Raw genomic sequence first — 25355 nt, 5'->3', positions numbered from 1 at the left:
ATCATACAAGCCCCAGTAGAGTAATAGCTCGGATGTGAAGCAATCAGGTCGCCAACACCTCAGCAGCTCATGCATTTCTGTTGCATTGATAATATTACAGTTCTGGTCCCTCTGCTTGGCTGGACTGTCTGGTAACTGCTCCATGCTGTGGTGACAGTACTTGTATCAGCAGGTCACTCCTGATGTGAGAGCCTGGCTAGCCCACGTCTCACCCATTTCCATGAGAATCGAGAATTAACTCTCATCTCCAGTTTATTCAGCTCTGCCAAGTAAATTAGTTGAGTTGCAACAGGAATCAACATGAATATTTTTAGTAATTTTAGTAGTTACTAATGTTGAGGACTTCATTCTTTTTATTGTTCCACTGTTGAAGTTTGTGCAAAAGTCCAGTCAAAAAGTGCACTATAAACACTGAAATTTTCACTCTGTAGCAGAGGGTGCGCCAGAATGAAATTTTCACTCTGTAGTGGAGTGTGGGCTGATATGAAACTTCCTGGCAGATTAAAACTGTGTGCCAGACCCAGACTAGAACTCGGGACCTTTGTTTTTGTGGGAAAGTGCTGTGGCAGAGTCATGTCTCTGCAATTTCCTGTCTTCCAGAAGTGCTAGTTCTGCAAGTTTTGCTGGAGAGCTTCTGTGAAGTTTGGAATGTAGTAGATGATGTACTGACAGAACTAAAGATGTGAGGACCGGTCATGAGTCGTGTCTGGTAGAGCACTTGCCTGCAAAAGACAAAGGTCCCAAGTTCGAGTCTTGGTCCAGCACACAGTTTTAATCTGCCAGTAAGCTTCATTGTTTTAACAGTCAGTTTCAAAGAATTAAGACTTTGTTTGTCGTGACTCATGTAGAGTAACATTTTAAATTTGTGCATCTAATCATTTACAAACAATTTCACAAAAATGATTTTTGACAAAAATACATTCTGCGTTTTGCGGTCTCTGGTAATTTGTATCATTAATCTGGAAAGTGTACTAGACAGTAAACACCATCATCATCATCTGCAAACAGTCCAAGAAGGCTGCTCAGGTGTCTTTGTAAATTTTTATGCGGGTCACAAACAGCAGATGGCCTGTAATGCTTACTCGAACACAATATATGTTCCATATTCCTCCTGCAAATTGATGTCAGTGAGAGAGTCAATAATTCCGCTGATGAGTTCAGTTTCCTTGGTATGGCCTGTGCAATGTTCCAGTCTTCAGGTACAGATTTATTGTCAAATGAGCAGTTACATATTATTGCTAAATATGTGGCTATCTCAAGAGCATGATGTAAAATGTGCTCATTCAATGAGAAGTAGAGATTTGAACATAACTACATTATGGTCAAGGTTTAACCTTTCACTTTACAATCCCTCCCCAATCGTAGGTGCAACATTTTGATGGGTGTTAAGCACCCACAAATGAAATGCATAAACTATTATGATATTGAGGCCTTAGTAATGTATCTCTCCTTAGTAAAAAAAGAAAAAGGTGATCTAATATACAGAATAAATTTGATGACAAAACTAAAATGCTTGTTGTAGCAGCAGACTGTGACATTGTTGTAGGTACAACTGTAAACATCATAACTTTTATTGTTCTCTTATTAACAAATATAATCTTTAATCGTCTCTGTGTGAAGCCATTCTTAATAGTATTTTTTTCTGTAGGTGTTTGAAAAAACTGGAACATTCAAATTTCAGTTTGGTATACCAGGAAGAGAGGAGGGCCAACTGTGGTATCCACGTAAAGTGGCTGTAATGAGAAATAGTGGAAAATTTGTGGTTTGTGATCGTGGCAATGAAAGGTCTCGAATGCAAATTTTTACAAAAAGTGGCCATTTTGTGAAGAAAATAGCAATCAGGTTAGACAGTCAGCAAAAATGTTAGACATTACCATTTAAACTAGTTATGGTAATTCAATGTAATACAAATAACTTAATATTTAATACTTTGTCTTTACTGTTGTGAGTGATAACTGGAAACTTTCTGTTTCAGGTACATAGATATTGTTGCTGGACTGGCAGTTACATCACAGAGTCATATTGTTGCAGTGGATAGTGTGTCCCCAACTGTCTTTGTTATATCAGAAGGTGGTGAACTCATTCATTGGTTTGACTGCAGTGAATATATGAGAGAACCATCAGATATTGCAATCAGTGGTAAGTAATTTCTCACTGTTGCAGCTTCCATAAAAAATAATTAATGCAAAAAGCAGCAACATGTAAAAATGTACACAACATGGAAAGGCAAAGCAATTGCAGAAATGTGAGAAATATTGTGAGTATTCACATACAGAAAATGTTCTTTGCACTTGCATGAATTACACTTTGGTGTGCCATCAACAGGAATTTGAGTTGCGCTCATGTGATCCTCTCTATTTTCAGCGCACCTACAAATTGACCATGTTCTTGAAAGTATTGCTTCTTAACAGGGCAGTGAGCAACACATAGACTTAAGCATTTCAAATTTTTATGGCCATATTACCAATATGGCTTATGTACCTGCAACATACTTGATGAATTTCATGTTTATTTTCTTTCCGCATCATTTGTTATGCTGAAATAACACAAACACTTATTTGAACCGATGAAAAATAGTGTTACACTTAATATTTCATTTCAGTGGCATGTATTAAACATAATCCTTGACCAGCTGGCTGCCAGTGATCATGCTGAGACTAATGTGATCAGCATCTTTTCCACATTCAGTCTCATAAAACATCACCAAGCAGATCTCCCATTTTTTTTTGGAACAATGGATTCCTTCATCAGAAAGCAAACCTCAGAAGAAAAAAGAAAGAATTATGCACATTAGTTGGCATACACAATCGGTTAATTGGCCACTTGTTTTGAAAGATATATGTGATACAAAGTGGGAAAGTAAAATTGAAATTCCCTATCAACTAGTGCAATTTTGATGTCATTTCTGGCATCCCGCGTCCCCTCTGCCATTTAAACATGGCCGTAGCTATTAACCCCCCTCCTTCATTTTTGGCCATCCGAGCTAGAGTTCCGTCCATAATGGTCTATACCAACGGGATATTAATCTCTGAGTTTCTCTCGTGCAATATTCCTCCATTCATGTTGCTAATCAATAATGAAGTTACTTTTGGTGATTGGATGTGTTTAATTTTTAAAGTAAAGTTTTATTACAAAAAGTTACTTTAGTTCTACTTCTTTTTCAGGTAAAGAGTACTTTGTATGTGATTTTAAAGGACATTGTGTTGTGGTATTCAATGAAGAAGGCCAGTTTTTGCGTCGCATTGGATATGAAAACATTACAAATTTTCCCAATGGAATAGACATATCAGATGCCGGTGATGTTTTAGTTGGCGATTCCCATGGAAATCGCTTTCATGTGGCTGTGTTCTCAAGAGATGGTGTTTTGCTATCAGAATTTGAATGCCCCCATGTCAAGGTAAGTTAAAGATAGAAATACTTTTTTTTACATAATATTAAGGCAGATAATTTTGGGACTATTTCAGTTTGTGTAATATGTGTATAAATTACACAATTATAGTGGTTGGTTGAGTGAGGCTCAATAAACCAAAATTTTGCTATGTTTCTCTACCATTTTAATTACTCTGTCTGTGTGACATAGAAGTGCCTTTTAAAATACTGTGTGGAGGGTGGCATTGTTGCCAGCATGTGTCTGAGGGGCCACACCTGTTTTCGGCACATGATTGTTCTGGCTGTCTTTGAAGCATTTTTAAGTAATAAACAAATAACAATTCTAAACAGGGCATTTACATTACTGAATACTTTCTAAATAGTTGCTAGTTGCAGTCTTGATGTAAATGGCACAATTTTTCTTCCTCTGACCGAGAACTGGTATTGGAACCAACAGAAATAATTATTTTTGCTATATTCAAGCAAACCTTTACAGATTCGTGTTCACTATCTTCGTGGTGTGGCTCACAACCCGAGACTAGTCCTGTTGGGTAACAATCACAATAGTTTCTTTGTCAGAATTTTCATCTCACTGGGAATAAACTTTTTATAGTTTGCTGCCAAATTACTTTTCACTTAGGGCAGTATGCAGGAAGCCTGATTAGTGTATATGTTTTCACTGCAGTCAGTTTGTCAATTACACAAGTGTGGCTTTTTTTTTCTTTGTACAGCCTATAAAGGTCCATCAGCTCCACTCTATTCATGCCAGGTTCAGTTTTCTATGTGGTACATTTTTATCTACCCAGAACAAAATACCCGTTCTCATCCACTGCATTTCTAGAATTTTTATCTAACAGAGCAGAGCGGAAAGCCACATTGTCCATTACTATTGTCGAATTTGAGGTATATTTTAGAGCAGATAATAGGAAAACATAGCTGAAAGTTGTAGGTGTTCACTCCAAGTAAGATATCATTGATATCCTTTCACCATGTATTTTAATTTCACCCTTGAACCTTTCTTTTATTTCCACAATTGCTTCTTCAGTGTACAGATTGAGCAGTAGGGGCGAAAGACTGCACGCGTCTTACTCCCTTTTTAATCCGAGCATATAGTTCTTGGTTGTTCACTGTTACTATTCTCTCTTGACTCTTGTACATAATGTATAAGGGTCGTTCAATAAGTAATGCCCAACATTTTTTTTCCACACAACATTTTTATTGTTAAGTGTCAGAATTTGGTGACAATATACATCAACATGTCTTGTCCATGTCCTATTTTTCTATGCAGTCTCCATTGCATTCTGTGGCTGTACGCCAACATTGTGGAAGAGCATGTATTCCCTGCTGGCGAAATCTCTTGTCCTGTAGGTGTACCCATGTTATCACTGCATGACTGACACTCGCGTCATCTTCAAAGTGCGTAGAGCCAGTTGTCAAGTTGTGGTGCGCTGGTCGGCACGAATAATGGCATCCACACGATTTAGCATGTTTGGAGCATTGGCTGTGACAGGACGTCCTGAACATGGATGACCATGGAGCTCTGTTTTTCCATTTCCTGAGGCAGTAATTTTCTTTACCCATCACCCAACTGTACTCCTATCAACTGCAGCATCGTCATACACTGCACACAAATGTTTATGGATGTTCATTGTGGTTTGTTTTTCTGCACACTAGAATTAAATAACATCATGCTGCTTGTAATGCAAGTCGTATGTAGATGCTGTTTTGATGCTGTGCTATGGATGTGGCACCTGCCAGAACAGTCCGAAACTTCTGGTGGCACACACAAAAAATACCACATGTGAAGCACCAGCAAGGGCGTCTCATATATTACCCGTCTCTCCCTACAACTTACTCCTGTTTTTCTCAGAATTTCGAACATCTTGCACCATTTTACAGTGTTGAACGCTTTTTCGAGGTCGACAGATCCAATGAACGTGTCTTGATTTTTCTTTAGTCTCGTTTCCATTATCAACCACAATGTCAAAATTGCCTCTCTGGTGCCTTTACCTTTCTGAAAACCAACTGATCCTCATCTAACACCTCCTCAGTTTTCTTCTCCATTCTTATGTATATTATTCTTGGGAGCAACTTGGATCCATGAGATGTTTAGCTGATTGTGCGATGATTCTCACACTTTCCAGCTCTTGCAGTCTTTGGAATTTTGTGGATGATATTTTTCCGAAAGTCAGATGGTATGTCACCAGACTCATACATTCTTCACACCAACGTGAATAACAGTTTTGTTGCCACTTCCCCCAATGATTTTAGAAATTCTGATGGAATGTTATCTATCTCTTTTGCCTCATTTGATTGGAAGTCCTCCAAAGCTCTCTTACATTCTGATTCATTTGATTGGAAGTCCTCCAAAGCTCTCTTACATTCTGATTCTAATACTGGATCCCCTCTCTCACCTAAATTGACACCTGCTTCTTCTTCTATTCCATTAGAGAAATCTTCCTCCTTGTAGAGGCCTTCAGTGTACTCTTTCCACCTATTCACTCTCTCATCTGCATTAAGCAGTGGAATTTCCATTACACTCTTAATGTTACCACCCTTGCTTTTATAATGTAACCACCCTTGCTCTTAACTTCACCGAAGGTTCTTTTGAGTTTCCTGTATGCTGAGTTGGTCCTTCTGACAATCATTACCTCCAGATGTCAGACACTCAGATCGGTACCAAATATTGTGTGTCGATAGAGTATCACCTAAAATACTGGATTAGTTCATGCTGCGTGCTGTCGTCCAGTAGAAGATGCGTAAATGGTAATTAAAAGTAACACTAGAACTACGGAGTATAGGAAAAGCATATGTGTAAGCTCTGAATGTAAAGTTCTCTGGTAGGTTAATTGGCAGAGCACCAAATCATTGTACCAATGGTTCAGAGTTCGAAACTCACTAAAGGTGACTTTTTTTAACAGTTTGTGTGTGAAATTGTTATTTATGATAACATTTTTCTGACATGTGAACAGACATTTCAGAGTTTGTAGCAGTGTTCTTTTGGCAGTATGCTTTCACTTCATGTGTTGGGACTACAATGTTGTAACATTCGCTACTCAATTTCTGTTTCTTTTTCATATTCCTTAAAAGTTGTAGATCACCTTTTGCACAATACAGTTTCTCCCTGATAACTTCAGAATTTCAGAGAATTCATTCTGTCAACGTTGTAAGAAGTTTTAAAATCTTCAAATTTTGTAAAATGTGGGTTGTCCTTTGTAACTCTCACTCCATCCTTCTGTTGATAGTGCATATTATTATTTTATGGATGTGACTTAAAACTGACGTTTTGGTAAACTTTACAATTCTCCATTTGTGTTTCGAGGAAGTACTCTGTATTTTGGACTTGAAGAGTTATCGTTTTAGCAAAACTACAGAACAGTGGATTGTATGTGTTGTCCAATTCTAGAGCTCTTTTCCATGGGAATTTGACTGTTTTGAATGCTATCTGGAGTACACCAAAGATATTGCATATTCTGGTATGAGAATGGAAAAAGTTATCTAAAATCACAAATTCCAAAGCATGAAAAAGTGTGAAAACAATTAAGACTTTCTTTGTGCAACAGAGAAACCTTGTGTCAAGCTACACTGAACTGCAACTATGTTTTATGAAACTGATATGTTAAACTTATACAGTGGCGGTCGAAATAATAGAGCCACCTCTATTGACGAGATTAAGAACTAGGATATCTATTAGTTCGCGAAATCGCCACGAGTGCCGTGTTGTCAGTTCCTTGTAGACAACATCAGGGAAGACGTTGCTGCTATCTTTAGTCGTCCGAAAGGAAGCGTTTGAGCTAGACGTGTGAAAAGAGGCATAAAGGTAAGAATCTTATGGGTCAAAATAATAGAGCCGCTTTACACATGTGCCTTTAAATTGATTTTTATGCAGTTGTTTTGTATGTAAATTGACGTGTGGTTTTGTTTACATTCGTCTAGATGGGCAGAGCAAAGCATACCAGTGAAGATGAGCGTATAGTAATGTTCCGGATGTTCAAAAGTGGGATGTCCATGAATAAAATAGCCAATGTCTTGCACGTTTCGCGAAAACGAGTCCAGAACGCCATGAGACGGTCAAAACAAACAAAGCCGCAGGTGGAGAACAGGGGGCGACCTCGTGTAACTACTCCTCGCGTAGACAGACTCATCACTAGGGAAGTGAAGAAAGACCCATTTTTGTCAACACCACGACTGAAAGCCATTTTGTTTAGCGACGAACATGATGTTCAACCATCAACCTCAACGATTCAAAGGCGACTGAGATCTGCAAAATTGAATGGGCGCATTGCAAGAAAGAAGCCACATGTTTCACAAGCTAATGTTCGGAAAAGGTTAGCCTTTGCCCGGAGAAATGAACAAAAACCTAATACTTGGTGGAGGAACATCCTTTGGTCCGATGAATCCAAGTTTAATAGGTTTGCCTCAGACGGAAAAGTCTATGTGCGCCGCCCACCAAACCAGGAATTTAATCCCAAGTACACTTTAAAAACTGTGAAATACGATGGCGGAAGTGTTATGGTATGGGGATGTTTTTCGTGGTACGGCATTGGTCCAATACACCGTATCAACGGCATAATGAACGCAGAAATGTACAAAGACATCTTGGCAAATGTGATGCTGCCTTATGCTGAAGAGGAAATGCCACTGAAATGGAAATTTCAGCACGATAACGATCCAAAGCAAACTGCAAGGATCATAAGGCAGTTTGTTCAAGAGCACAATATCGAAGTATTAGAGTGGCCACCTCCGTCCCCTGACGCATCACCCATTGAGAACTTATGGGAGATCTTAGACAAGAGAATTGACCGCTCAAAAGCTACATCGTCAGAAAAACTGTGGGAAGAAATCCAGAGAGCCTGGTATGCGATCAGTAGTGACGAATGCAGGCGTTTAGTAGACTCTATGGGTAAGAGGTGCGGGGCAATCCTCAAAAATAAGGGTTACCCCACGAAGTACTAATGCAGTCCTATGCAAAAAAGACTGTTCCTGTACGTTTCATAAGACTGAGATCAAGTACAATATATTTGTTTCAATTGGCTCTATTTTTTTGACCCTGTGGTCTGGTATTCTTTTGAATATTATCGATTATTACTGATTATTTTGTGTTGTGTTATCGATTTAACTGACTATAGTACAATGTGACTCGGTTGTAATGGTTTCCATCATAGTTCAAACATGTCAAGTAATAAATGTGCACTTTATTCCAAACCTCTGCCAGGTGGCTCTATTATTTTGACCACCACTGTATATATGTTTCTTGTCATTCATACCAAATAAAAGTAATGAAAATAAATAAAATAGTCAACCCTGTGGTATTAATTTAAACAATTCCTTATCATGTTCGCTTCTTTTGCACATGCATTTGGTTCAGACAATTCGACATCACACACATTAAAGCAGTAGAAGGGCAGTTTTAATGGCATCTCAAAGGAGGCCTTGGGGATGTCTGAATAAAAAAGAGAACATTCTTTGGAGAAGATTCTCAGAGCAAAAGAACATTCACTGAGAAAGTTCTCTGTTTCATATGAATAAAATAATTCAAAGCATGTTCTCTGATGGATGAGTGCTGTGAGAAAATGTGATGATGAGCATCTAAAAATGTCTGACACTGGCGTCTGGAGTCACACACTAGTCTGAAAACTCGGGTCTGTTAAATAGCACAAAAATGTTTTCATTTCTGCTTTATTTGATAGGCCGCCCCTCTCTACTTTCATAATTTTTGGGAAGGAAGTTTGTCAGCCAAATAATGTTTCTATTGTTTAACCTGTATAAACTTAAGACAGTTTCTCTCTTTAGTATTTCTTTTAACTGTATATTTTTTTACCTTTCAACCAACATAAATTCTGCTATTTTCACTTAAAAACCAGGTAAAACTTAAACCTCAACAGAACTTACTCAGCTCGAAGTATGTAAAAGAGCTCACTTCAATAAATGGAGGATGTTCTCTCTTGTGAGAAACTTATCTAATTTTATTCATGGAAAATCAACGAATGTTCTTCATGTTGAGTGATTTCCCCTCACCCATTTACTCAAAGTGAGAACATTCTCAGTGAAGTATATTCTCTGACTCGCTTTATTCATGTGAACATGAGAATGTTCTCTAAAATTCCAAGAATAAAGTTACATTCTATGTTTTATTCACATCTGCCGCATCCGGCATGGAAGAAATATTTCATTCAACTCGCTACAGCAGGCTAACTGTTCAGTGTACAAACATGGAACTGGCATCATTGTATTGTGCAAAAGATACACAACGCTTCAGTTTTGTCATATTTGTTACCAAGATGAGACAGTCGTAGATTACAGTTGTTTTCATAGGTTACAACTGTTGGTATTAATTGGTATAGACAAATAATTAATGAAACCTCCTTCAATTACGATGGCCAGAAGCTTTGTGTCCAAAAACACTTGCTGTTACTGCCAGAGTTCCTGATGTCATCTTATCACTCAGTGTTTCCTTTCAGTTGTTGATTGGTTACGAATATTAGTTCTATAATAAATAGCACTTCATTTACGAGAGGAAAAATATACTTACCCACAATCTGATGTAGTTTAGCTGGTTTTTGATCAGTAACTCTCATACACTGTTTTTACTGCTTTAGCAATTTTTGAAATAGTTGAGTGGCTTCATTTTCAGTAATTCCTTCTTCTTCTTCTTCTTCTTCTTCTTCTTCTTCTTCCCATACAACTTACACATATTGCTTATGTCAGTTTTCATCTATAGTCCTTAAGGGAAGCATTGAACACAGCAGTATTTCCAAAAGGTTTTCAGTTGTAATGACGTTGATGTAGATATATAATAAACTGTTTTACATGCCTCAGACTTATTCTGTTTGCAATGAGAGTTAAAACTGGTGACTTTTTAACTACACATTCACATTTTTTATATGTGTGTATTTGCCTGCTGTCTTCTGTACTGCCTAGATTCAGACTTCGGTTTGATGCTTTGTTACATCTTACAGGGCATTATAACTTCTGTTATAAGATGTTTATTATTGAATTAATTTAACTCATAATGAAAATAAAATTAGCATTAGTATACTTACTACACTATTTTCTGCAGGTGTCTCGTTGCTGTGGCCTAAAGATCACGTCAGAGGGTTATGTGGTCACTCTAGCTAAGAACAATCACCATGTGTTGGTTCTCAATACACTTTATATAATGTAGAAAATCATTAGTGATTGAAAAATGAAAGGACAATAGCTGTTGTGAGTAAGCCACAAATTAGATTTTAGTTCATTCGAATTACAGGGAGTTATAGATGATCTCGCATTAAAATGCTAATGATTATCAATAGCCAGTCAGGTAAAGAACAATAGATCTTTATTGTGAACACTATTGCCTGTTTAGGCTGTAAATTGTTTCAGATGAATGTGGGGGGGAATATATTTAGTATAGGCAGAAGTCTATTTTAAAACTGATTGATAAACTGTATTATTGTGGAAGTGCATTTAGCAAATTATCCAAATAGACAAATACTGGAGTTAAATATTTACACTAATTATTATTTTATATTTGTTGACTTTTACGAACTAAATTATTATAATTATTTAGTAGCAGCAGTAATATGGTTCCTAATTGTAAAGGCTTCAAGAAGCACTTTTTGTTTCTAAGTGTATGTGAGTGTATTATAATATGGCTGTGTGTCTGCATATGTGTGTGTTGAATATTTTTGTGTAACTAATAATTACAATACTTACTCAGGACATTTTATTTTCATCTTATTATGCTACATATATAACTTTTTTAATATGTGTGGTTGAAATTTTGATTTTATCTTAAAAAGAGAATTGTATTTAAAATGTTTGCTGTGACTTATTCAGCTGATAGGCTACTAAGCAAGAAGGAACTTGATCCTGATAATGTTTGGTCAGACAGTGCCATTTTTTACTCAACTGTTGACAGCAAATACGTTCTGTGTTTCCTACCCTTTGGCTCTGTGTGTGTGTGTGTGTGTGTGTGTGTTTTGTTTGAAGGTCATGTTTATGTGTACTCGCATACATGCTTGTACATTGTATGTCTGTGCAGTTCCCACTTTTCACATCTATCCCTCCTTTCACTTGGAGACCCAAACATCCCATCCTCATTTTAATTGCCACTTATGTCCCATTCTTCTCTTAATGGATATATTTTATTGTAGGATATACTTGTAGAATGTGAAAAAGAATGAGGTGTTTTATGCCTGCATTAATGTGCTAGTGTGGCAGACAATTTCCAAGGAGACAAATGTTGTTCTTGCAAATCCCATGTATTACTCTAAAGTGCTGTTTTACTGCACAACAGTTTTCCATTTTGTGTTTTGAGGAGTATGTTTTTAAATAATTCACTGATATTTTAAGTGCCTGTATGGTTAGGTGAAATATGTCCATCACATAGCCAGACTCCATAATTTGGTTTTCTATTGTATAAAGAATCAAAGAAAATTGGAAGCGAAATTATTTACACAAAAGGTGTAATTGGTTTCCTAACCTACGTCTTTTATGTATCATAGATGGTATGTTGAAGTTTTATTAGTGGTACCTAAATGACAAGGTTAATGGTCTCCCAAGGAAACCTCACCTCTACTTTAAAAATTTCATAAATTTATGTGGTTGACTACCATAAATTGAATGTGTTTAAGTGTCCTTAGTGTTCTAAAGTTAAGTTATTGTAAATAACTGTTAGTCAGTTTATGTATTGCATATTGAATATATTCGAGTCTGTGAATTGCTTACTTACACGCACATAGAACCATCTATTAACATAGTAATGACGTATTGCTGGTTTTTGTCATATCTTCATTTGAAAATAATTTCTGTGATAATATTATAAACTTAAAATTATAAAAACTAGTGCAGAGCAATTGAAGTATTTTGTTAGTAATTGTGATTCGTCCTTCCGTCTGATATTATCTACTGATTCTTTTGAAAACAACGAATTTTTCTATATAATTACATACAACATAGAATACTATTACTATGTGCGTAGATGGGCAATAAGACAAACACCTGTTTTGTGTTTCTGGCTAATCTAGAAGTCACAACCTCTTTATCAATCTGAGTTTAGCTTTCTAAAATGCTATTAAACTTTATTCTTATTTACCCAATTTTGTTTGTCCTAAGAAGCTGTTTTAAAAGTAACAATTCAAAATCACTTTTTAAAAATGCCTGTGATAATAGTATCTTCAGGATGAGTTGTGACCTTAGTATCTCGTTGTTTTATTATGCGCTGCCTGTATTTACTAGTGCGAAAACTTAGCAAGTAAGGTTTAAAAAAAATAGCCATAATGTTTCTATGAAACTGTATGTCTACAAAATTTTAAAAAAATCAAAGCTTAAATGTCTGTTTAGGACATATTTATGTGTATAATGTAGCTTCTCCTTCCTTTGAGGAAAGCAAACTGAAATGTTAAAGGGGTGCTTGTTTCCTTTCAAACCATTATGTCATGTTGACAGTGTCTTCTCTGTATAAATAAGGGACAAGTTCAAAATTATTAGTGAAGAAGTTTATTCTTCAATTTCAGTTTGTAAGGGGGTATCCATTGTTAATACAAATATCAGTATATTTTTGTTATTTGACTTAATTGAAGCAACAAAATTTTACACATACATACTCTCTCTTTAAAGATATACATATATACATTATATATATATTAAACCTGCTCAGAAACTTATACATGTTTTGGGTATATAAATATATTTACGAAACTTTTTGACCTTAATAGGTTGGGCATACCTTCTGAACCTTGCTGTACCACAGTGATTAATCAAAGAAGTTGTGCCTAACCTCCATTTTGATCCCCCTATGATTTACCTCAATAATGAGAAAATATATAAAAAAAATATTGTGGTAATTGTGATAGAATTTTTGATGGTTTTTACAAATCACAAGTCTTTTTCAATGTGTACAAAATGTGTTATTACTTTTTAGATAGCCACTCTGTATTGAGTAATTTTTCCACCCTAACTGCTAAACAAGTGAAATGAATATTGAAACAATAACACAGAATTCTTTAAATTGAAGCGAAGTTGCTTCAGGGGTGAGTTTGTACGTATGTTTCCCCACCAAATTCACTAGCAATAAATGTTGTTAGTTTTGTCAGTATTGAAATTATAAGAAAACAGTTGTAATTATCTACACTAATATTTGTATAGACCTTTGTTGTGTATCATTCCATCCATAATGGAACCAGTAGCCACGTGATTTCCTTCAAAGTTTTGATGCACAGAAGGAAATATGCCTTCAAAGGCTTATTTGGCATCCCTCAGATAAGTGTGCAGAAAAGTAGTGTGAACATTTAAATCCGTTATCCCTGGTTCCATCTTTGAAATTAGTCAGTGACTCACCGGTCATTGAGGCAGCTTAAACAGTGGCATAAAATCAGTATATTGATGTGCACTGCCCTTCGTGCTTTTCTGCCACAACCATTTGCACAGTCTAGATGGCTTGTTGGAAGGCAAAGATTATAATTCCAATACTCAGAAAATTGGATTAACATTTTGAGCTTCACTTAAACTGTATGAAGTACAGTTGTGTATACTTCAATTACTAGTGATGTGATTTGTGCGTGTGTGTGTGTGTGTGTGTGTGTGTGTGAGAGAGAGAGAGAGAGAGAGAGAGAGAGAGATGTCTTGATTTGACAGAATAACTCATACTGTCACGATTGGGAGTATAATGAAGCTGTGCAGGTGGTTGTCTTTCTCTTCCCTTAATTTAGTACGCTTAACATGTCATAGTCCAAGGTGGAATACCAACCACCAATGGAGTTTGTGCTATTGCACATATAATGTCAGTTGGGATGTTCAACAAGTTCATCCTGCTACATATTTTAGCACTATGGTTGTTAAATTTGAAGCAACCTAATTTTGTCTTCCTAGTTGCTAAGGAAAGTAATTTAGTAGTTAATTATAAAGAAGAATTTTTTAAATCTCAGAAAAAGTCTGTTATTTTTCATTATAGTTGCAGTTAAGTGAGTTTTATGGTTTCTGTTGTTCACTTATAGTTAACCACTCAAATTTCCAATATAATTTAGAACTTTTAATTGTTTTTCAATTTTATCATTTGTGTTATATGTCAAAGGCTTTTTTTATTGTCAAGTTTTTCATATACATCTTATTTAATATTTGAAAATTAGTTTTATAAAATTTTATGTAAAATATTGCGTTTTCAGTGGTCAAATGGCTGTTTAAAAATGCAAATGAAGGAGGAAATCAGTACTTCCCAAAAACGTTATTCAGAGCCTTTTTCACACTACCCCTTATTTCAGACTGGATCAGGCTGTTCCATAAGTTTTGTGGCATTTCATGGTGTTTGTTACTGGTTTCCTTTTTCAGTTGTTGCATTCTATATTATTATGACATGTGTCATAATGTTATTTCATCAAAATATATAAAAATAAAAAATATACAAATTATAAAAGTATTTTATGGAATTGACATTTTTGTTTCGGTGGATAAAATAACAGGAACTGCTTTATGAAGAAAACTTGTTACCTTGAGTAGTTCAGCCCTATTTCAGCAACAGTTTTCTGTACTGAGCAGTGACCGTAAAGTGCTATGACTTGCACCATTGAGAGTTCAACTCAGCCTGCCAACTGAAATGTAAATGTGTATGCATAAACTCTTAAATTTGTTTATTCTGTTACAGTGATGATAGAAATAACAAAAAGGAGATACATATGTTTAGGAAGCACTGTTTGGAAGTATTATTTGTATAATATTTATGGGGAAAATTTTGTGTGTATTGCCACTGTACCTATTTTTGTTCCACTGATGTTGAATGTTATTCCCCCTCTTCATTCGATGTGTACACATTGTAGTCTTGACATTGGATTTCATTCCTCTGCATTTGGATAAGGTGCTATCTATCAAGTGCTCAGAATAGCAATGTTGAAATGTCAACTTGGTGATAAGTAATTTAAAACATTTCAGTTGGCAGAATTAGTGATACAGTAGGCCCAGTATGTTAAAAATGGTTGTGAGATTTTATGTTGTACTTTTTCATGTTTGGAGAGTTCTGTCATTTCTATGCAGTTGTGCAATAATACCCGATTATAATTGTAAAAAGGAAAAAAAAAATTAAAAGTAAACCAGTGATAGGAAAAGGAACATAAAATTATACAATTTTACTTTGTGTTGTACACATTTGTAAATAATGCCAAAAGGTGATAATTTTTTAATGTTGAGCAATTGCATTCCAAGCCTTAAAATATAACTTTACCCATATGTTGAAAAGATGTTTCATTATCAGAGTCACAGGGTTCAGTGACTGAGGGGCCATCTGTGATCGTATTTAAGAAGTCTATTAATATAAATTCGAGCAAAAAGATTTATAATCTAATAATAATCTCAAAACTGCAGTTCCTCAAATTTTCATATTTTTCTTGAAGTAAGATCTGTGTTTTTCTTTGAGTTGACTTCAATATTGAAATTAGTAAGGTTTTCTCTGATGTACTTAGGTAAGATGTTTACAACTTTGCCCATCTTCATGGCTGTTGATTGCAGGTACACTCATACTTCATTCACTTTCTAATAAAATGTACATTTGTTTGAAAGTGTACTGGCAAGAGTAGGTCACAAGTTACATTATGTTTAGCCCCCCTACCCCCCCATTTGAACCTACTTCTTGCATTGTTGCCCATCACATTTAAGATTTAAATTTCTTGGTCGTCTTAATTATTTTAAAATGCACGGTACTTTTTGGGATCATAAAATTTTACAACTAATTAATTTATGAAGCACATATTTCCAAAATTTTTGGCTTTGTGTCGGTATTCTCTGTACTTCCATTTATGTTGTTAACGTGCATTTAGATTTTGTATGCACTTTCTGAGACAAACCGCCTCATTTTCTTTGTGGTATAGGTTACTCCTATGTGATGTGTAGTTTGATATTTTTATGAAACTATGCAGCACTATTAATAAACAACTGTAAACAATATTGTGGTGCTTCATATTTTCCAGTAATATATATATATATATATATATATATATATATATATATATATATATATATATATATATATAATTTTTTTCTCTCATGTAACTGATTCGTTGATCATACAATAGCACAAGATTTGCACTTTCCCCAAAATGTAAAGGGGGAAAACAGAAAACAGTATTATCTCGTTTTTAGAAGAAAAGGAAAAATAAATTCGTGTTTAGAAATATTCGCACAGGCATGTTTGAAGTATTCTTTCCCTAATATCGTTACATTGCTTTCAAAACAATGGAGTTGTTTTGGTAAGTATGTCATGTACATAAATGAGATGCATAAATGAACCAGAACTTTTTTAAAGGGGAAAAATTTGGATAATTCGCTGGTCTATACTTTTATGAATGAAGTTTAATGGAACAGACAAAGATTTTTAATAATTGGAGTTCATTAATATGTAGTATGAATGTACCTGCAGTTTTGCACAGCTGTATGTAGATAGCAGAGCAAATATTGGTTCTTATGACATTGTACTTAATAATGCACTGTTGTGGTGGTCCTGGGTTAGTTATTTGGAACCAGTGTTGCTTTTTAAGCAAAATTTTATGTAAGTGCCAAATAATTGATGTTCAGGTCCTATAGTTGCCGACAAATTGTTGAAGATGGCCCCTAAATAGATTGATTCATTGTTTAATTGGGCTCCTGAGAGTTATTGATTTACTGACTGATGATAATATGTATTGTTCACAATATTTTTTATTCAACTGTAAATTTATCACTTGTTATAGTCAGCTCAAGTACAAATTTTTGAAATAATTTACTGATAATCTGTAGATTATTTGAACTTTTTACATAGTTTTTTTTCTTATTGTTTATTTTATTGCAAAGAATTGCTGTTTTATGTCTGTTCAATATTGTATGACAGTGAGTCATGGCATTATCCACCTTTTTTTCTTTATTTGCTGTGCTTAATAGCATTTGCAGATCAGACAGACAGAGGGACACTGACTTTAGTCCTAAATTATTTTTTCTTCCTTGATGGAAAAATGGTATTTTTGTCCTAAGCATGCTCTGAGCACAGCTTTTAAACTGAGATTCAAGCTTTAACTCTTAAAATATTAATAATTACATTTTGTCTGATGTCACACTTTTCAAAATTGTTTGTATTTTGTGTGCTGTTCCAGTCAGGCAGTGCTGTTTTGCAAATAGATAATTCTACATCTGTACATAATCTTCATTTTGTTGCTGTATTCTGAGCATTAAGAAGGGTAATGAGTTAACAGAAATATTTATATTTTAATGTCATGACTCATGGATTCTTCCATTTGTCACTTGTGCTGTAGTTTATATTTTTCCCTGAGTCATGATTAACATATCAATTTATCAGTCCTGTCTCTATTGCTTTTGTGCTTGGAGTTTAAAAATCTAAAAATAAAAAAAATAAAAGCTCTAAATTTATAGGTGCACCAAATTATTATTTTCTCATGTAGATTGCTTTATATATTTTAAGAGTAGCAAAATGTTACGTAAAAGTATATATATAGTTTGTACAATATATATATATACATACACACATCTAAAATTACATTATGTGTGTTTGTAACTGAATGTAGCATCAGAAAGGTACATTTACAGTGCTCACATAAATTTTTTGTTACTAGTTCCTTACGGGAAAGTGGAAGTTTTTTGTTTTTAATGCAGACATGCTTTGCAGTTTTTTCTAGACCATATCTTCTTTATTGTGATACCTAGAATTTCATTGTTGGTAAATGGGATTTAACACATGTTCTAACAGAAGCTTCCAAAGGATATTACAGAAAAAAAACTAGTCTGTTACTTCATTGTCTTTCTCCACACTTCAATTTTTGCATAAATGTAAAGAACATGAAGTACATTATTTTTGTGTAATATATCTAATTATTTTAATGTTGTCACTATTTGACGAATTATATGTTTTTTTTTATATAAATACATTGTAATATTTGATGATATACACAATATCATTCATAGAATTATACAAAATAAAAAAAAAAATAAATATTGTAAGACATCTTGCATATTCATTGCCTTTATAAACAGTGATGTAAGATTAATATTGAAAGTCCTTACTTTATTACTTTTGAAAAAACCATCAGGGCCTAATCTAAATTTTAAAGTGAACCAGCATTTAAGAAAATTGGTTTTGTGTTATATATTGACACTTATTTTCCACTGTTTTGTCATTGATTGGTCAGGGTTCCTCTGTAAATTAATAGCTTTCATTACTATTTTTGGAATGAAAATTCTCATAAATATTGCCAAAATGTAATTATTTGTTTTGGAAATAAAGTCACCTATAATAGAGCACTATTGTCTCTTTAGTCTTGAAAATACCCTGCTCCCTACAAAATATCACTGAGTGCTGCAAGAAACACTTAACTGTGAACATTTAACTTATTTGCATCGTGAATTTCAGAAATGGATAAAGTATAACCCCCCCCCCCCCAGATGCATGTACCAAATATTGTTTGGTATTAGCTTCTCAAGAATACTTCATAGGATATCAAAAAATGCTGTCCCATTTTTAAAATGAAGTGGAAATATTATCAGAATCATTGCAGACTCAAGTCTGTTGCATGACATGGTGTCCAGTGGGTATTAACAAAATCAAGTGTGTGTGTGTGTGTGTGTGTGTGTGTGTGTGTGTGTGTGTGCGCGCGCGCAGACACACACACACACACACACACTCGGAATAGGAGTAGCAAATACTAATATCTAAAAATCCATCTCTCATGCATTGCAGGTTCTTATGGAGTATATATATATTGATGTAGGTTGCACTGATAGGAAATTTATGGTAAGTTCCTATGACCAAACTCCTGAGGTCATCGATCCCTAGGCTTACACACTACTTAATCTAACTTATGCTAAGGACGCGCACACACACACACACACACACACACACACACACACACACACACGCCTGAGTGAGTACTCAATCCTCCAACAGGGAAAGCTGCATGGACTGTGGCAAGGCGCCCCAGACCGCGTGGCTACCCTGTGTGGCTGCGCTGATAGCTTTGCAACCATAAGTGATCAATGCAAATATTTAATATTGTTGCTTCCAAATAAATAATTCAATTTAATCTGTAACAAACAAAACAATTTGCAATGTTTGCCGGTTCTTGCAGAGAGTGTCATTTGGTGAAAATAATTACCATGAAGTGTAACACTTCAGTTAGATCACACAAAATATTTAGAACCAGTAATGCCCACCCCACCACCACTACCACCACAGATTCTTTAGGGAGTCAAACTTACGTATAAAACAGCTTCAGATGTCTGATTACTTTTTGAATGAGTCAATGTTGACATTAAGCGTGTAAAACCTTTACAGTTGAAGACCCTGTAGCTTTTCAAGCGTCTCAGTGTTTATGATGACACATTCCTGAACAATGTGTACGACAATATTATTACCTTGTAGATACATTCAGTCTGATATGTGGATGCAAAATGTGTTGTGAATAGTGTTAGTATTAAGGAAGTAATAAATTAAAATGTCTTGTCTGATGCTAAAGTTTTACTCTGTGAACAGTGAAAATGTAAATGATAAACTTTTTCCTTTCATTATTTTGTGAAGTGTATCAGCAAGAAAGTTCTGAAATACGTGTGAAGTATGTTGGATGTCTCAAAATTCCCTCTCAAATATTGGAGGAATATAATCGAGGTAATTTTGTACAATACAAGTTAAGCTACCTCAAGACAAATACACAGTTTCTAACATGAATACTTGTCTTATCTGTGTTCCACCTTTAATGTTCTTAACCCTTAACCTGAAACATCAGTGTCTCAGACACCCCTCATTTATTTTAAATGTCGAATGTGGCAGCACCATACAAAAGCGCGGCTTCATTTTCCCAGTACCTTCGCCACACTACTTGCCGTGTGTAAAGCAGCAGTCAACAACCAGTTTTATTTCGTCAGTGAAGACGTACAGAGTATTGTTTAGAGGAGTGCGCCTGGGATACCACATGTTTCGTATTATGTACAAGAATTTCGTAGGTCCAATAGACCACATTTTTCTAATCACGACATATTCTGCTTTCAGTGGCTGTTATTTTATAGCATCTTCTTCTATGCGTGAATTTGTCATATTTTAGGTATAATGTGGATCAACTTTCTAAGAAGAGTAACATATCTGCAGCTAATCCAGATTTGGAAGCTCTGGTGCAAGCGCAGTTATGGGATTTAGATGAAGAGGAAAATGGGATTGATGACGACACGTTTAACGATTCTGATGATGATCCATATTTCGTGGTAGGTGATAGTCACCATGAAACAGAGAGAGATACTAGTGAACAAAATGTTTTATTGGAAGAAGAGCCTGGAGCGGTCTGTACTGCAGATGGTACCTCACAGCAAACACAGTATGTTTTTAGTAATAATAATTTCCAACGGGAACGTTCTGAGCCTGCTAGAACGAGAACAACACGAGCACAACATTCTGAAAGGAGGAATGCCTGGCCTAACAACCAAAAGTTGAAGTTTGGGACGAAGTCCTACTAAATCTCAAATATGGGAAAATTTGATGATGAGACGATAGATGAAATAGTTTTTCATACAAATGTGAAACTGAATACAATAATGGCAAAGTTGCGGAAACAACTAATCCATCCAGTTATAGAGATACTGACAACATTGAAATGGAAGCTTTCATAGACCTTCTAATGGTGGCATCAGTATTCAAATCGTCTCATGAAGATATGTTGTCTCTTTTCGAAAAGGATCTAACAGGTTGTCCTATATTTGTGGTGACAATGTCGGCAAAGCACTTTGAAATACTTCTAAGTAGCCTGAGACTTGATGATGCAACTACCAGAGACGAAAGAAAGAAGTCAGATCGTGCAGTTGCAATATCGAACATTTTTGAGAAATTTATTTTTAATTCTCAGCAATTATACTATGCAAAAGGCAACATTACAGTGGATGAAATGTTAGTACCATTCAGGGGAAAATGTCCTTTCTGCATTTATATGCCTAGCAACCAGCCAAATACGGCATAAAAACTGTGTCGGGCAGACTCTGGAAGCGCTTACCTCTTCAATACCTACATGTATTCAGGGACAGATAGTGATGGATGTGGCCTGACAGAAGAAGAGAGAAAGCTTGCCAAACACATTCGGGCTGTTATACGTCTGTGAAAACCAATAGAAGGAAGTAACAGAAACTGACAACTGGTTTACATCTATAGAACTTATTCGTGAGCTGAGAAAAAGAGGACTAACATATGTAGAAACAGTCAGAAAGAAAAAAACATGAAATTCCTCAAGCGATTTTAGCTGTTGGGTCAGCATTATATGGATTCTCTGAGAATACAACACTGGTTTCATTTGTTCCTAAGAGAATCAAGACAGTAATTCTCATGTCTTCATTGTATCACTCCATTGAAAATGATACCATAAAAAATAAGCCAGAAATTATTTGTTACTACTATAGAACGAAATCAGGAGTAGATTTGCTCGACATGAAATGCACCAATTATTTGTCAAACAGATGTACAAGGCGCTGGCCAATGGCAGTCTTTTATAAATTTGTAAACATCAGTTGTGTGAACAGTTTTGTTCTGTAACTGTGCTACAGAGGAAACCCCATGCTAACTCATCTCAAATTCACCAAAAGTCTGGCCATGGAGCTGATAGAGCTACATCTAAATTTACCTAGAAATATCAAGGAAATGATCCACAAAGTTTGGGAACACTCAGCAATCAAGTGAAGGCATACTAACAAGGGAACATCCCCATCGCACCCCCCTCAGATTTAGTTATAAGTTGGCACAGTGGATAGGCCTTGAAAAACTGAACACAGATCAATCGAGAAAACAGGAAGAAGTTGTGTGGAACTATGAAAAAATAAGCAAAATATACAAACTGGGTCGTCCATGCGTAAGATAGGCAACATTAAGGGCAATACAAGGCGAGGAGTGCCGTGGTCCCGTGGTTAGCGTGAACAGCTGCGGAACGAGAGGTCCTTGGTTCAAATCTGCCCTCGACTGAAAATTTTAACTTTTTATTTTCAGTTTATGTGAAAAACTCTTATGTTTTCATCACTTTTTTTGGAGTGATTATTACATCCACAAGAAAACCTAAATCTGGCAAGGTAGAAGAATCTTTTCACCCATTCGCCAAGTGTACTAGTTAGGTGGGTCGACAACATATTCCTGTCATGTGACGCACATGCTGTCATCAGTGTCGTATACAAAATATCAGACGTGTTTTCCTGTGGAGGAATCGGTTGACCTGTGACATTGCAATCAAATAAATGTTTTCAGTTCCCATTGGAGAGGCACATCCTTTCATCAACTAATCACACGGTTTTGCGGTGCGGTCGCAAAACACAGACACTAAACTTGTTACAGTGAACAGAGACGTCAATGAACGAACGGACAGATCATAACTTTGCGAAAATAAAGAAAGCAAAATTTTCAGTCGAGGGCAGATTTGAACCAAGGACCTCTCGTTCCGCAGATGTTCACACTAACCACGGGACCACGGCACTCCTCGGCTGACATGGCCCTTAATGTTGCCTATCTTACGCATGGACGACCCAGTTTGTATATTTTGCTTATTTTTTCATAGTTCCACACAACTTCTTCCTGTTTTCTCGATTGATCTGTGTTCAGTTTTTCAAGGCCTATCCACTGTGCCAACTTATAACTAAATCTGAGGGGGGTGCGATGGGGATGTTCCCTTGTAAGTGATAGAATGGACAAAAGGAAGACGTGTATGAAATGCCCTGCGTCCAAGAAGAGGAAAACGGTGAATAAGTGCATCAAATGTGGTCGCCCAGTTTGCCTGGAATGCAGCAGAAAGATGGATATCGACTGTGCAAAAGAGATGTGATTTAATATTTCAGTTCAGCTGATTATTATCCTTTTTACAGTTTCTACAATATTTTATTTATATTTAGGAGAATATTGTCTGGTATAACAGTGGTGAAAATCGTATGAAATCTGACACTGAATGATTGCACATACTGGTGATATTTTGTGTTTATTTTATATAATTTAAACAACAAAGTGTTTATATGGGCTGAAAGTATTAAATTTACTTGTAACATGAATTACTTGATTTCTGTCAACTTATGTGGAATTCTGTGATAAAAAATATTAGTTGGTCTGAGAGACTGCATGTTTCCAGTTACGTACATTTCATAGATGTTTCTGGTTAAGGGTTAATGAATAGATTGACAGCATTTTGAATTCAATCATTATATGAAATACTTCAAATTAAATTTTTGTAGCCCTTGGAAGGCATTAGATGGGCAACCTGTGACTGAGCCTAGGTAACCATTTCAGCATGTAGTAATATAGACGTGTTGCACCTTAATCTGTATGTCCATAATAGTTCATTTGGTTGGAAAGTCTGCAGATATCATACTGATGAAATGCGTTTGTGAATACAACCATTAAAATCCAAAATGTCATTCACAAACATAACAAATAGACTATCTAGTGGTCATCCTAGGTTGGTGGGTTCTGTGCAGACTGCTGGAAGAGCTTGGTGATTGGTTAGTATGAAGTAGATAAGTTGGGCCGCTGACCAACATTTGTAGTGAACATTGAAACTGAAGGTTTTTTTATTTTTCTATCCTTTATTGATTTTTCTCTCTCTACCCAGACACCACGTAAATTCAGTAATTCAAAAGTCTAGATACTGGCGGTTCTGCGTTGTTTGAATATTAGTGTGAGAAAGTGTAATATTCCATTAAAGAATGTATTCAGTACTGGAACATTTACATTCATAGATCTACTTACGGCACCCTTTTTTTCAAGGGTATTGGCAACTGAAATGTGGTATGATATGTGTACAGGAAAAACAATGCAGCTGCAAACTTCTCTGAATTCCATGCACTGTTCAAATTAGTATGTGAAGAATTATTTCTCGACTTCAATACACCTAATGAAAATAAATGGATAAGAGTGGGTATTAAAAACCTCCTCAGCTCCTTACAAAACACTGTATTAATCCAGAGCTACTAAATTATCATAGTTATAAAAGAGTATATGGGAAGAAACTGCTTCAGAAATATACAATGCAAAAACTAAAAGTAAAGTAGTATGAAATATTTCACAAGTCCAAGGCTTTTGACATTGATCATAAAGTATATCGAAGCCATAGAATCGTTATGAATAGTTGATGAATGCAGGAAATATGAGATGAAAGGTAGAAATAGCCCACACTTCAGAAGATAGTAAATTATTTGTGAAACAGTTATCAGACTCAAAAATATTAATGTAGGTGGTACTCAGGGTGGTGTATTAGTACCCTGTCAGTTCTTAGATATAGTTAATTACTTTTCAGACAGTGTAAAGCATGGAGAGAAAAATCCTCTTCTTTTGCTGTGATAGTAACATTATATTAGTTCATAAAAAATCCAGAGCTCTTAGTTGGGAAGGTAAACCGATGTTCTCGAGGATGTTTACAATTGGACAGCATTGAACATAAGAAAACTAAGACCATTAATGTAAATTTAAAGAGAGAAAAAAAAGCTTCCATTAGAGGTAAATGATAAATATTACTTAGTTGTATCTAGTGAGCATTTAACCAAATTTATGAATGTTACTGTTGTGTTGACTACAAATTTCATTCTGTTCCATCTACATTTAGTTCATAGCTGTGGGATTTTTTCATGGAATCACCACAAACCATAGAAACTATTTTCAAACTGCAAAACGCTCTGTAATGTATAAAATTAGTAGTCAGATTCATTGGAAGGAAATATTTCAAAAATGGGTCTTCACAAAAAATGGTTCAAATGGCTTTGAGCGCTATGGGACTTAACATCTGAGGTCATCAGTCCCCTAGATCTTGGAACTACTTAAACCTAACTAACCTAAGGACATCACACACATCCATACCCAAGGCAGGATTCGAACCTGCGACCGTAGCGATGGCGCAGTTCCAGACTGAAGCGCCTAGAACCGCTCGGCCACTCCGGCCGGCGGGTCTCCACATAGTGCCAAGTTACTTCAGCTAGCAATCTGTTGTGTGCATCAGGGAAGAAGAAGAAGAAGAAGAAGAAAAAGAAGAGAAAAAAAA

General features: G+C 35.6%; 1 protein-coding gene across 1 annotated transcript in view; it reads left to right on the top strand.

The window, feature by feature from the left end:
• Window positions 1-16322, top strand: part of LOC126412226 (B-box type zinc finger protein ncl-1-like) — a 161881-nt gene extending 145559 nt beyond the window's left edge. The window contains exons 13-16 of the mRNA XM_050081715.1: window positions 1649-1842; window positions 1976-2139; window positions 3165-3397; window positions 10430-16322. Of these exons, the coding sequence (XP_049937672.1) occupies window positions 1649-1842; window positions 1976-2139; window positions 3165-3397; window positions 10430-10534 (696 nt within the window). The 3' untranslated portion in view covers window positions 10535-16322. The remainder of the gene's footprint in view (window positions 1-1648; window positions 1843-1975; window positions 2140-3164; window positions 3398-10429) is intronic.
• Window positions 16323-25355: the final 9033 nt, after the last annotated feature.

Source organism: Schistocerca serialis, chromosome 7 (genome assembly GCF_023864345.2).
Source record: "Schistocerca serialis cubense isolate TAMUIC-IGC-003099 chromosome 7, iqSchSeri2.2, whole genome shotgun sequence".
NCBI classification, from domain to species: Eukaryota; Metazoa; Arthropoda; class Insecta; order Orthoptera; family Acrididae; genus Schistocerca; species Schistocerca serialis.
This window is presented reverse-complemented; position numbering and strand designations above follow the sequence as displayed.